This window comes from Dermacentor albipictus, chromosome 6 (assembly GCF_038994185.2).
Source record: "Dermacentor albipictus isolate Rhodes 1998 colony chromosome 6, USDA_Dalb.pri_finalv2, whole genome shotgun sequence".
Lineage (NCBI taxonomy): Eukaryota > Metazoa > Arthropoda > Arachnida > Ixodida > Ixodidae > Dermacentor > Dermacentor albipictus.
In genome coordinates, this window is record NC_091826.1 from 28,959,178 (window position 1) to 28,972,845 (window position 13,668).

General features: G+C 47.6%; 2 protein-coding genes across 3 annotated transcripts in view; one reads left to right on the forward strand and one right to left on the reverse strand.

Annotated features, from left to right (window-relative positions):
• Positions 1-518: 518 nt before the first annotated feature.
• The window catches only part of LOC135905094 (uncharacterized), a 34,853-nt gene continuing 21,703 nt past the window's right edge, over positions 519-13,668 (reverse strand). For both annotated transcript variants that reach the window (XM_065436079.1, XM_065436080.1), the window contains exons 2-3: positions 12,862-13,036; positions 519-2,133 (exon numbers count right to left, since the gene is read on the reverse strand). In XM_065436079.1, the coding sequence (XP_065292151.1) occupies positions 2,006-2,133; positions 12,862-13,036 (303 nt within the window). In that variant the 3' untranslated portion in view covers positions 519-2,005. The remainder of the gene's footprint in view (positions 2,134-12,861; positions 13,037-13,668) is intronic.
• Positions 7,521-13,668, forward strand: part of LOC135905093 (CMP-sialic acid transporter-like) — a 70,119-nt gene continuing 63,971 nt past the window's right edge. The window contains exon 1 of the mRNA XM_065436078.1: positions 7,521-8,760. Within this exon, the coding sequence (XP_065292150.1) occupies positions 8,749-8,760 (12 nt within the window). The 5' untranslated portion in view covers positions 7,521-8,748. The remainder of the gene's footprint in view (positions 8,761-13,668) is intronic.

Genomic DNA, 13,668 nt, shown 5'->3' on the forward strand with positions numbered 1-13,668 from the left:
TCCGATATTGCTCACTGTTCGTCGAACAGAAAAATAGTCTTCTGGAACTACAGGCTTCCTTTTTATTTCCGTGGCTCCTCTGCGCGTGTTCTGGACGTTTGTGCTTGAAATATGTCACTCATGCCGGGTTCCAAGAAACACTTGAGATTACGCTCTACTAATTCGCGAGGCAAAAACACTTACATTTACCACATCGATGCCATGAAAGACCACCCTGACAACAGACCTGGCAAACCGGCGCACCATTACATTATGGGGTTTTATGTGCCAAAACCACTTTCTGATTATGAGGCACGCCGTAGGGGGGGATTCCGGGAATTTCGACCACCTGGGGTTCTTTAACGTGCACCTAAATCTAAGCACACGGGTGTTTTCGCATTTCGCCCCCATCGAAATGATGAATTTCGCCCCCAAGAAACAATGATTTTCCATGGAACACGTGAATGCTTGCAGGCGGAGGCTGCTAGGAGGCGCCATGGCGCTCCTAATTTCTCGTCTTGAGCATACTCACACAAACATAGAAACGAAAACAAATTATTTATTGATGCATGGCGGACGGCAAACACTGCGAAAGTTATCATTCTGCAAGATTTCTATCGTAGAATGAAAAACTAAAGCAATGAAGCGACTCTGAATGCCGTGTGCTCTTCAAATGTCTGTGTTTATGCGTGTGTGTGCGTGGCGTTTTCCGACTTCGTACAGATGGAGACGGTGTCTAGAAACTGCTCGGGGAGAGACGCAACTGTCAATTTATTGCAATTCATTCGTGATGGCCAGGCGTACTGCCGCCGTGTAGACTTTGGAAGATGATGTTTATTAATGTTCGAATAGTCCTGTGACTTCCACTTTTCATTCTTCAAAAGTCTGGCCTTCACAAGACGCGCACGAAATTGAAAAGACATAGCAGCAACTCACCCCCCCCCCTGCCTCTTTTTTTTTATCACATCCGAAAACTCATAAGGGTGGCCGAATTCCACAGCTTTTATCCACAGCGTCGCATCCCAGTGATGCGACGCTACCACAGTAATGAATGAGGCTATGGTCATACGAGGAGAAATTTATGACCTTGTGCAGCCACTCAAAAAGAATGATTTTTTGTCGCCATTGCCTCCACTCCATTCATATGCCTTGCTATGAAAAAAATATGAACGCAATTGCCCATAAATTAGCTAAGTTTACCCATTGTATCCTTATGTGCATGTATGTGTATGCCCTATCTAACATCCGTCAAGCCTGCTATCTTAAAGAAACAATGAAACCAAACACAGAATTAGTTTACATTGGTAAAGTTTTTTCTTCAAAATTTCATTGTTGTTATTGCGCGGTGAGAGGCGGATAGCTAAAAGAGAAATTGAAGGCCAGACTTTCCAGCTTTTGAAGTTCCCGCCAAAGCCCTTCTCCCGCAACATCACCGTGACGTCACAAACTTCAATGCATTCTCCCATACGTCTGGCCCGTTGCGGCGCCATTAAACCTGTGTTCAATAGTTCCTCAGGTCAGTCTGTGGCTTCCTTGAAATACGGCGTGTTCTGTGTTTTACCAATAAAGGAAAACTGAGCCCGAGCAAACGTCATCAAAATTCATGACGTCACGACGAACTGGTTCGCGAACATGCACGGGGCGTCGCCACTCGTATTCCGCGGTTTGCGTCCTTTCTGGCTGAAGAAGACTCTTCTCTCGGCAAGTCGCTTCTGTGGCATTGTTGAAGCATAACTTACTAAACAGCTCAACTTATCTTTGTGTTTAATGCATCTTTAAAGTCTGTGTTCCCAGTGTATTACTTCGCGGCGAAAAAACGAACACTAAGAAAAGATGTCGTTACCTAAGTACCGTTCGTAAGTAATTGTTTGTGAGTGCAGGGGGACACCATCAAGCTGACATATGGTAGACATTCCTATTGTTCGCTGGAGCTTGCGGTACAAAAATGCAACTGAATACAGTGTTACAAGAAGCCTCTTCGGAGACCGTCCAATCAGCATTGGACGCTTCCAGCGGCTGCGCTCCGCTAGGGCCTGGGAAACTGTGGCCTCTGCTGGAATCCTGACGCCACGGGACGTTGACCCTGGTTTGGTGGTACGCATACTCCGTTGTCGCCGAAGTTGTGAAGCCGATCCCGCGTCAGTGAGCAAAGGCCTGCGAAGAAAAAAATAAAGAAACAGTGAAACACTGTGCTTGAGCCTTCTGATAAACTTGGTGCGCGTGAATCGTCTGCCCCGCAAAAAAAATAAGGGAGAACTGAACGGGAATGGGCGAGTTGTTTTCTGAACACCAGACTGAGCACAGTACTGTGTGCGATTAAAACCCGATGCCCGAATTCCAAAAAAAAAAGAAAGAGAGAGAGAGAGAAAAGATACAGAGAAAGAACGTCACTAATTTTGAACTCTTCTCCTGAGTTTCAAAGTCCTACCAAGATCTTGTATATCTTGTAATACGTTCCACTCGACTGGTGATTCTCGTCTGCCCCGAAAAACAATTCCAACAAAAGAAATAAGGGAGAACTGAACGAGGATGGACGAGTTGTTTTCTGAACACCGGATGGAGCACAGCATTGCGTGCGATTAGAACCCGATGCCCGAATTTCAAAAAAAAAGAAAGAGAGAGAAAAGATACGGAGAAAGAACGCCATTAATTTTGAGATCTTCTCCTGGGATTCGAAGTCCTACCGAGATCTTGTATATCTTCTAATACGTTCCACTCGACTGGTCTTTCGTATGCGTACCTGTCCACCGACATCTGTCTCTTCTTCTTCTTCTTCTTCTTCTTCTTCTTCTTCTTCTTCTTCTTCTTCTTCTTCTTCTTCTTCTTCTTCTTTCATTTTTACTGTTAAGTATGACGTATGGGAAGTTCAGCCACGCATACGGAGCCGTCTATATGTGTGGCCAGACAACTGCCTCTGCAAGATTGAGATTTGCGACGAGTAAAATCATAGCCTCAGCATCGTTTTGTCAGTGAGTCGGTCAGCCACACCTAGAGTAATGGTGGTTGAACGTTTTGCTTTCTCTATGGTTTCATTTTTTTAGCCTGTAATACGTTGGCGATCCCACAGGGTAGGTCGTTTGTGCCGGTACACTACGCGTTTCTCGCATGCGGGTAGTCCTTCATTGTCGTGCATGTAATCCGTGTGATTTAAGACAGGAAGAGCAATTGCAGCCGGTGATATCGACAAGTTCCTTCGTACTCGCATTTCAACGAACCCCATGATTCCACGACACCTGAGCTCTCTACGATTCAGGTCAAAAGGAGTATTTATGTGGACGAGAGCATTTTTTTGTTTTGACATCACTAAAAAAGGACATATTGGCACAGGATGTTCCACCAACTAATCACTTTAACATGAAGAATGTAGAAATATATCCAAGTGACACAACGTCACAAAGGCAAAAATGAAAACAGGCATTAAAGCTACATAAATACCACTACTCGGCGCACGAAATGTTGCGATTGAAAAAAGAACAGATCTGAAAGGGTCATAAACGCGTCAAATACCTAGGACACGAAATATTAAACATTTCACTGCAACGAAACGGAAGGGAAATAGCTGTATTATAAATGCAATGTTGCTAGGGCAACATTTCATTTCCAGAATTTCGCAAATTTTCTAATTCAAGGAGTCTCTGAACAGACACAGCGAATAATCGATGTGTAATGGTAAATTAGGAATTTGCGAACGTCTCCAACAATACAGTGGAGTGACGAAAACCCGAAGTTTCGGAAGCCAACTCGGCTCGTTCCTAAGGAGTGAAAAACGCACCGCAGCACTACAATAACATCTTGTATCCAGCGCCGCCACCACCGCAACATTTTGATAGGAGATGTACACAAATTCTCAACAAATTACCCGAACCAAACAGTCGCGGGAAAATGTTTAGCTTCCACTCTATACCGAGATACTGCTTTTACAGAACCTTCTCGAAATTGTTCAGCGCTATGTAATTGGTTATTAGCCGGGAAATCTCAAGGCCAAATTACGTTTTTTTTTAATTTCACGGTCAAACGTTCATGCTGGTGCGCCTGCCTTCCAGTGACATAAATGGGCACCCACGTTGAGATCATGACGTCACGCACTTCGTCGCACCTTTCCCACATTCGCGTCCTTCTTGCGCCTGATAATAGTGCGCAAAAGTTGGCAGGTTGCCGCTTCCGCTTATTTTTCAATCCAATTATAATTTAACCCTTTATTTTGTTTGAATGCTGGCTGACCTTGGCTGCGGACGCTACTTTGTGTGTCCAGCCGAGGTCACCGCTTTGTGTGCGTGCGTACGTGAGCGCGTGCTGACCATAACCAGTAGCTCCCAATAAGCGCGGTTATCTAATTAACTGCGATTGCAAGCGACACGCCAATCTCTATCGACAACACGCCCTCGCAGCTCAGCGCCTCGCAGAGAAAAGAAGCTCCTCCAGATTCGTCGCGAACGTACTCGTTCCGTCGGTCCCCCGACACCCGCAGATATTTTTCCACGCAAGAGAAAAAAAAGCTTCTCGGTTTCGCCCTCCCCGCCATTATACCGTAAGAGCCAGCACATAGTACACGAGGTTTTGTTCCAGACTTTTGCACATCAAGTTTTCTTTTCGTATCGTCCCATCCAGGTTAACCCGTGCTATAGATGCTTAATTGCTGCGAATTAATCCTTCGGTGTCACGACGTCAATAGATTCTGAAAATATTTGCACCCTTAAGGGAGCTTTATTGCCGCGTTGGTAACACCCTTACTGATCGGGCTTTATAAAAATTTGTAGATGAGGACAACGGAGCTTTAACTACACGTGCAATCACAAAATACGTAATTCAAAACTATGTAATCATCCTAACAGCCTTGGGCGCCAACAAATTTCCGACAGGATGGTTTCCTATCTCTTCCTGTGAGATTTTCTTGTCGGATATTTCTGTGGGACCAAGGATGTCAGAATGAGTAGATAGTTTTCAACTATGTCATTTGTCATCGCAAGTCTAGTTTGAGCTCCGTTGTTGGCCTCTATAAATTTTTGTAAGGCCCTAACGGTAAGGGTGTTACCAGTGTGACAAGAAAACACCCTTAAGCGTGTAAACTTTTTTCCAGCGTAAAGCCCTAGTTTTTACTTGGTTTCTTGTGCTTTCAATGCCAGAGAGAGAGAGAGAGAAGGTCGCACAAGAGTGTTTGTGAATTCGCATAAGTGAGTCGTTCCGCCTTATACCTCTGAAAACAATGTACGAGGGCGATAGAGAAAGTGTAATGGTACATTTGATACACTCCTGTGGTGCCATTGGCAACTGGAAGTCTCGTCAATTAACTGAGTAGTTTGTAAACTTATTAAGCGACTCGTCAATGCACAGGAAAACGATATTATACAATAGTTAAAATATCATATGCCGCAACAACCACGGTTTCAATATTTAAAGGAAAGCAAGGGCGACCGGACCCACATCCGGTTTGCCACCCTGTACTGATGGAGAGGGAATAAAGAGATAAAAAGAGAGAAAGAAAAGAAAACGGACAGTACTGGTTGCACATGCAACCAGACCCACAACCGGTTTGCCGCCCTGTACTGATGGAGAGGGATTAAAGAGATGAAAAGAGAGAAAGAAAAGAAAACGAACAGTACTGGTTGCATAACCGCTGAACAGTGTTACAGGTGGTTATTACGGGACGAAACACAATTGCGGTTTCTAGTTACACTGTCGCGGAGATCGTTTCAGTAACTGATTGCACGTGGCAGAGCAGACGTGCTGGATGCTTGGATTGGATGCTTGGAAAAGACGCCCAAAGCTCTGTCTGTTATCTGCAGCCGGCGTGGCGTACGATGATGCTAGTGAGAATGCATTTCCGTGTGTACTGTAAAGTATTTTAGGGAGCAAACAAACAAGAACTGCCTTTCGTGTGGATTCCAAGGACTGAAAGTGCGAAGTGCCTAATCTATAACAATGAGTTACCTAATTGTGTGTCTTCCCGCATCAGGCTTTTTGCCTATGACTGTGTAACATGTCGCACTATCTCATCTGACAACGACAAGCTTATTCTTCAAGCTGATCTTAAAGCAATGAGTAACTGACGTTAAACATGGCTAAAACACTTTATGTCTCTAAAACAAAATACTTATTACGTTCCAGACGTAATCACAAATTTCCAAGAGCTTACATAATAAATAACAACATAACAACGCCATTGAACTTGTAACTTCATATAAGTACTTTGGCGTTCACTTAAAGTCCAATCTAACATGGCCTCATCACATCTGTCTTACGCTAGCATCAGCTAACCGCTCACTAGGCCGCCATGGGGACTACCATGCTGCGGTTAGCTTACCTAGTCTAGCATACACGACACTGATACGTCCCAAAATCGAGTGCGCCATATCCATTTGTGAAGTTTTCCAAAGTTATCTCGTTCAGGAAATCAATTCGCTGCAAAACCTAGTGGCCCGCTTCATTTATTCAGGTTATTCCCCGTATACATATGCTAGCATTTCTGCACTAAAAGATCGCGCTCATCTTGGCGACTTATCACATCGCCTCAGAACCGCTAGCCTATCGCTTCTCCATAGCCTTTATCGGCACCCGCACCTTAAACGGATCTTCCCACCACCCACAGCCTTCTTTTGCCGCACAGATCACTCTTTTACGATGAAACCTGTCGTTCGTCACTTTTTGCTAATTCCTTCATCCCCCGAGCTGAATGGAATAACCTGCCATCAAGATTGCTACTCAATAAGATTTCCCAGCTATCCAAGAACTACCTACACGAAGAACCAGTTTTCAGTTTAACTGCCGATTATGTTACCTTTCGCCGCTTTTCACACATATATCAATGTATAAACCAAATTACTTGTTTACTGTTATGTTCAAGCGATCGCCTAAATTACGAATAAGACCGCGTTTTCTACCACTTTTCCTGCACATTTTTGTACATCTGTTCGTGTATTTTTGCGCTATTATTGCATAATTATTGTCTATGATGGCCACCGTATTGCTATATTTATTTTCAATATCTTGCTTAGCTTGTTTTTAATATGTTGCAGTTCTGCCCATTTATACATTTGTTCCCCCGCACTTCTCAATCTGTTTCATTTGTGGATTTGGTCTTATCACCTCATGGTGTATATTCTTGTCGCGTTTGTATAATGCAGTTCCCTGCTTTTTTCGTCCCCCCTCCCCCCCCCCCCCCGCTCTGTGTGATACCCTTCAGTGGGCCTTTCGGGGTATTGTGAAACAAGCTTTAAAAGAAAAAAGGAACAAGAGCTTCGCGTTACTCCCCGCTTATAAGAGTGCGAATTACGCGCGAAATTTCACGGCACCCGCCACGTCCACTTCCTCCCACACCTGCCCCCAACCACCAGAGAAGGGGTCCCGTCGGAACAACGACGAGACCCCCTTCTCTCTCCCATTCACACAGAGATAAAAATGGAAATGAAGTATATATAGCGGGCGGCCCAACTAATTATGCACCCCGCGAAGCGCGCGCTGCCAGTTGTGAGAGAGGGAGGTCTACCCTCGCCCCTCTCACCCTCAACGGCGGACCGAGTAGTCACCCTCGCTTATGGGCGGCACTCACAGAGAGCGTGCGTTGGTGTATAACGGGACTTCCAGTGGCCGCTACGGTGCCGGTCACAACGCGGAAAGAGCTCGCCACGAGCAAGCGCTCGTGTCTATGCTGCCTGCAACTGTCGCGAGGCCCCATTTCGTGAGTGCCTGACTTCAACATTTGTCACATACTCCCCAAAAAGTTGCCGGGAAAACTACCGCCAGCAACGTCTCGGTTATACACTGGCCTCTGCTTCGCAAGCGTGCAGCCGAAACGGCAGGTCCTCCTAAGTAAACGGATTTTGGCGGTACCGCCCCGAGAAGCTGCAGCCCACCGAAAGAACGCCCGCCGATCGGTCGTGTGAAAGCTGCACCGCCACTTGATTTCGGCGAGGCTTGAGCCATTGTTGAAGGTTGAACTTGTCCGCTACAAGACGTTACCTCCGTTGCCGTTTGTGACTGAAGCGTCAACGATTTTCCCCTGACAATGCCTGTGGAGCGCGTCGAATTGTCGTCCACGTGCTCGTGCCCTGCAATGGAACCTCTCTACTTGGGCGAAAGGAGTCTTCCGGTTAGACTTTTGACTTGAGCTAAGTCTGGACGTGCCACTGAGGGCGAAACGTAAGTTTGCCAGGCGAGAGTGTCGGTGCGTTTGTCTGCTTCGTGACTCGAAAGATTCCTGCCGCCAATTAACACGCCTCAGACTGTGGCAACGGGTCGTTTCGGAAGCGTGTGAAAGTTCTTTGTCGATGCTCATCGGGCCTCCCATTGTGCTCTGTGGAAGAAATCGCTCAGTGCTCGAGCTGAGCCCGCAGCCAAGTAAACTTCAAGTTGCGAGGGTATAAGAGACGTTTGGCTCGACCACCTGTCTACACTGAAAGTGTCTGCAACCGACCGGCGGATCGAGGCGCCGGTATTGAAACTCGAGCAACTTCACCGGTTGGCCGCTACGTGGTGGATCGCCGCTCCAAGCTGAGAGAGACCTCCCGAATCCGGTTTTCTGTCGGCGCGCGTGGGAGCCAAGCCGCCGTGTTGCTTTTGATTCAACGAGTGCGCGACGGAAGAGCAAAGGAAAACCGAGTACGCAAACCGGACTGTCCTGCCAACGCTGTGAAAAGTGGGTCGCGCCGTGGACGGATGAAGTTAGCGCCAACGAGTTGAGAGTTCGCGACAGCGCAGCGAGGTGGAGCCACTGCCGTTGAATCTCCCGATGCTGCGTCTGGAGTCGTCTGCTTCGTGCGAACAACGATCCAGATGCCGCGCGCGGTAAGTAATGTTCGAAACGCGCCAAAAGTTCGATCACTCCGTTACTTTGCTGGCCATCTTTTACCTTTAAACAACTGCCCAACTATATTTCTTATTTGATTAGTTAGTAAATTATACCCGTGACACACATCAGTAGTTTCCTAATATCATCATACCTCAAGTTACTGCTTCATGCAGGCTTCTAATGGCATTGAACATGGCGATGACGATCGCTGAAGTCCGTGCTACAAGCTGTTTGGCAATCCTAATATTTAAAAAAAGAAGAGAACGAGCTTTATACGGCCGAAGGGTGCAGTAAGCCTCGAATGACATTATGTTTCATTAAAATTATGCATGTCTGTGTACCACCACATCATTGTCACTAACGTTTGAGGTATTAGGCAGTTCGCGTCATTTCTGTACCCGTGGAGCACGTGTATCAATTGTTGAGCAGTTCGTCAGTCATCCCACATACTTTGACAGTTATGCTACATACGCACCAGAAGCGACACTATAGCTGTGTGGGGCCTACTATGTGGTAGTTTCGTTTTCATTTTTACTGATAGATGTGCTGCAATACAGGTGGCTACGATGTTTGAACTATTCTACATGGAATATGTCCGTGATTTTTCTTTGCCTCTTCCATTGTTCGATCATACTTGTACACAGCGGTATCAGGTCTTGCCGGCGACTCTTTTGAAATATTTTTTGTTGTCAGCGTACTTACCGAGCCAACGCGACAACGGATGCCTAGGTGTAGTGTTGTCCTTTTTTCCCCTTTCTTTCTTTTCTTGATAAAATGATGGTTGGCAAAGGTCATTTCTCAGGGCATCGGATCGGAAAACATTTATTGGGCTCTAGAAAAGATATCTTCGCGGCTTCAGACGGCCTCTTCCATCTTCTGATGGATTCTTCTGTCTGCAATCACAGGGTTGGTGCCCTAGTCAAAGGCTCCACTGAGCATGGCCAACCCGCGAGCTCGCTCTACTAGGCGCTTTTGGCGGTTCAAGCTTACGCTGGACTGGACTACGGCGCGCTCTTACGTATCATCCGTGTTCTGACGTTTTTCCCCACGTGTTTGGCAGATACTCTTCGCTTCAATCACATCGTGTGACGCTGGCTCCTATCTCTGCATATACAGCGAGAACCACTGTGACGAAGCACAAACGGAAACGGCGCGAAAGCGGTCGCGGACGCTACATTGATTAAGGTCCCTGAATAAAACTTAGCGGTAGCGACATACTTTTATCTTGCCGCCGCCGCTGCTACGAGCAGCATGAGAGGATGGCGGAGAAGAGGTCTGCGTCTCCCAATTGGTTGAGCGCCGTCACGTGGTATCTTTCGCTCCCTTTTCTCTATTATTTTTTTCCGCGTCTCGGCGCACTCACCACCATGACATTTGGCCGTCGACTCCGCGGCAAAGCTTTCTCAAGAGATTACAGATGTTTTAGCTAAGTTTCGTGACTAACCGCGTCATTCATGAATTCAGTTTTTGTGTGTGTGTGTGTGTTGGGGGTTGATTTCAAGAGTACTGGAAGTGCAAACGTGTATGAACGGAGCCTTCTTTCTTTGGTCACGGGGTGCGGAGCTCAGGCAACGGGTAAGCTTATGCATGGGTTCTATTCTCGGTGCTCGTTCATATTTGTTTTCCTGATCGCGCTATCGTAAACAGGTGGGTGAAGCTATGGAGTGCGTAAGCTGTGTTCTGTAATATATCGTTCTAGAAACACAACACGTGTTACTGTTGTAGTACTGAGAGTGCGCAACTTGGTGAGTCCATGCTTCTGTTAGGCACTGCAAATATATATTGCGAGGACAAGTTGTTCACTACCAATGCAACTGATTTTTACTGTTGTGAGCAGGCTTTCTCCGATTCGCAGTCTCGGCAGGATAATGTGCACGAGTTTGTTGGCTCATATTGACCTAATTGCAACTGCGCAGAGGGGGGAGGTGCTCATTGATGGAAACTAATTGTATGTGTAACTTTCATTCATGCATACGCTTTGTTCACAAACGAAGTACAGGTTCCGCTGTGATGTTTGCGCTTGAGAGCCAACGGCGCCAGTTTGTCATAAAAGCGCAGGCCCAGTTTCACTGCACAAAGAGATGCCAGCGTCATGACGAAACGACGAGAATGGCTGAGATGCTCCGCGTTGAACGCGCACGTTTCTACGTGACGCTATCTTAGTATCATCTTAGTATCATGCTACTAAGATGATTAAATTATGAAGGTACACAAGCTGGACACACGGCAGTCGATTGGGGACACGCACGTACACACGTACGCACTTCGACCAGCGCAAACGCATCCGAGTTGTTGAAAATTAAATTATGGGGTTTTACGTGCCAAATCCACTTTCTGATTATGAGGCACGCCGTATGTGCAGGACTACGGAAATTTCGACCACCTGGGGTTCTTTAACGTGCTCCTAAATCTAAGCACACGGGTGTTTTCGCATTTCGCCCCCATCGAAGTGCGGCCACCGTGGCCGGGATTCGATCCCGCGACCTCCGTGCTCAGCTGCCCAACACCATAGCCACTGAGCAACCACGGCGGGTTCCGAGTTGTTGAATCGGCAGCTACATAGTGCTGCACACACGCGAGCTCATCGTCTTTGGCGTGTGCCGGCCAAACCTTCATCGTAGCCCTTTCAAACCCAGGCAAATGTCATGAGAAATCCAAATGAAGAATCTTATCAATGCAATAGAAATAACTCGCGAAGCGGTTTGATCTGCGCAAGCCGCGACAATGTTCTTGCCTACGAGTACAATGCATGGCAGTGGACGACATAACGCTCAAACAAAGCTCTGGCATGTATATAAACATCGTGTACATTACGTATAGATCATTGGCGGGACAAAGAATTTAGATTTCTGTGCTAGTACTCGACACTAAAAGGAATTTGTCCACCAAAACTAGCCTCGAAAGCCTTGTTTCCACTGGAAGCATGCAGCCAAGCCGAATCCACAAAACAAGCGCGCAGTTACGCGCTGAAAAAGCACAAAAAACATCTGCTTCCTCCAGTTTCATAGCGTTCCATCATCGCTGCTAGCACAGCACACAGTAATCAATCCTTAACTGCGGTAAAAATTCATGCGCAAACACCCAACAGCAATTTTTAATGTCCCGCCTAGTGTAACTCTATGGGCGGCTTCCGAGCGAACGGTCAAACTGCGAGGGCTAGCTACGAGGGGAAGAGCGAGCTGCGAGAAGGCCAGGAGAAGAAGAGGCCGGCCGAGGAGGAATGTCGCTACCTTTAAGTGTTGTTCAGGGACCTTAACATGGATAAAGACTGGGCGACCTCTGGTGTGCCACATGGAAAGCGCATATTGCTACCCATGTAAAGAAGAAACACCGCGAACATGCACAGCGATCTCCACGGCGTTGCAACACAAAGGGAAAGGGCGCGAACGCGCTGATTCTTTACTCCGCCCAAAGCGCCTTAAACTTCGTATAGTAGTGCCACGCTTTGAAGAATGCCGCCTCCTCCTCGTGCGCTCTGGCCGAGGCCGACGCCGCGTCGCTATTGGCCTAATAGCATCACGTGGGCCCGCGCGCCGTGTATCAGCGCCATTTTTGCTCGAGAAGCGTCTACGGAGTGTCGAGGAGCGCATGTTGGCGCCGTTGCTATGCTCGAGCACTGTAGGCGGCACCACGGTCGAGGAGGGAGCGTGAAAGAGAGGAGAAACGAGGAGGAGGGAAGACGGAGGAGGAGGGTGTCAGTACTTTACGAAGTTTAAGGTACTTTAACTCCACCTCCGGGCGCCTTCCTCCTCCGGCGCTCGCTTCCTTCGCAGGGACAGACATAATCTCGCCGAGCCTTCGCTTGCGCGTAAAAAGAAAGTGTGTCTAACACGTATGCGCAGTGCACTTAGCGTCGACAGCGCAGCATATACCGAAAGCCATGCGCTCCACTGGTCGCGTTTCATTAAGTCGTGCTAGCACCTGCACCGCTCCCCGTTTGGCTGCCAAATGAACGTAGGCAGTGCTGAGTAAATAAGTGACTCTACTCAGCGGAGTAAGATAGAGACTCGAGTGAGTCGTACGCAAATACGGGGGAGGGTGGGGGTGGGGGCTAAATATATTGCGTCTTGGCCATGTCGGGCTGGGGCCCGTAATACCTTCTAGACAGGGGCAGTGGTCCGGGTAGGCGCCGCCCTTCACTTGGCCGTTGGTGCACTTTTGCCCGATCTTGGACATGGGCTGGCACGTGCGTGTGTGGTCCCTAGCCAGGAGGCAGCACAGCTGTGGCTGACAGTGGTTGCTGTTGCGGCACGGCCCGCCAACGCCATTCCTCTGCACAGAACACGGAGTGACCCACATCAGTGCGGGACGCACGAGAGTTCGGGTATAGTTCGGATGGGTACAGCATGATCCGAGTCCGACCTTGGGGCGTGTTTCTGCAAAAGTTACTCTATGCTCCATCTCACAAGTCGTTCGCAGCATGTCGAAGTTACGAGGCTGTGCGCAGGCAATATCCTCGCGCAGCTGAATATAGTTCCGGGAGCAACTGTCTAATCAACGATGGGATTAGAGAGTTGTGTGTTTTTGCTTGGCACATGATAAGTTATAAGGATAAGGGACTTATTACGACCTTTGCGTATGCACGTTTGTATACCGCGAATTACTGTGGCGGCGAGCAGACGACGCCACGCGGATGAACACATCTCGGCGGGCATTCGGCCCTCCTATTGGCTAAGGAGTCTCCCAGCCTCCACAGTGCTGCAAACGACTCCTGAGATGGAGTGTACTATCTGTCTTTCTTTTTTCCCTCTCTTTATACTACAATTAACCTACCGCGGTGGAACAGGTATCACGTGATGGAAGCGCGAGGTCGTGGGTTCGACTTCCCAACCGCAGCGACCGCATTTCGATGAAACCGAAATACAAAATCAATGTTTTAAACAAACGATAATTTACCGTGTATT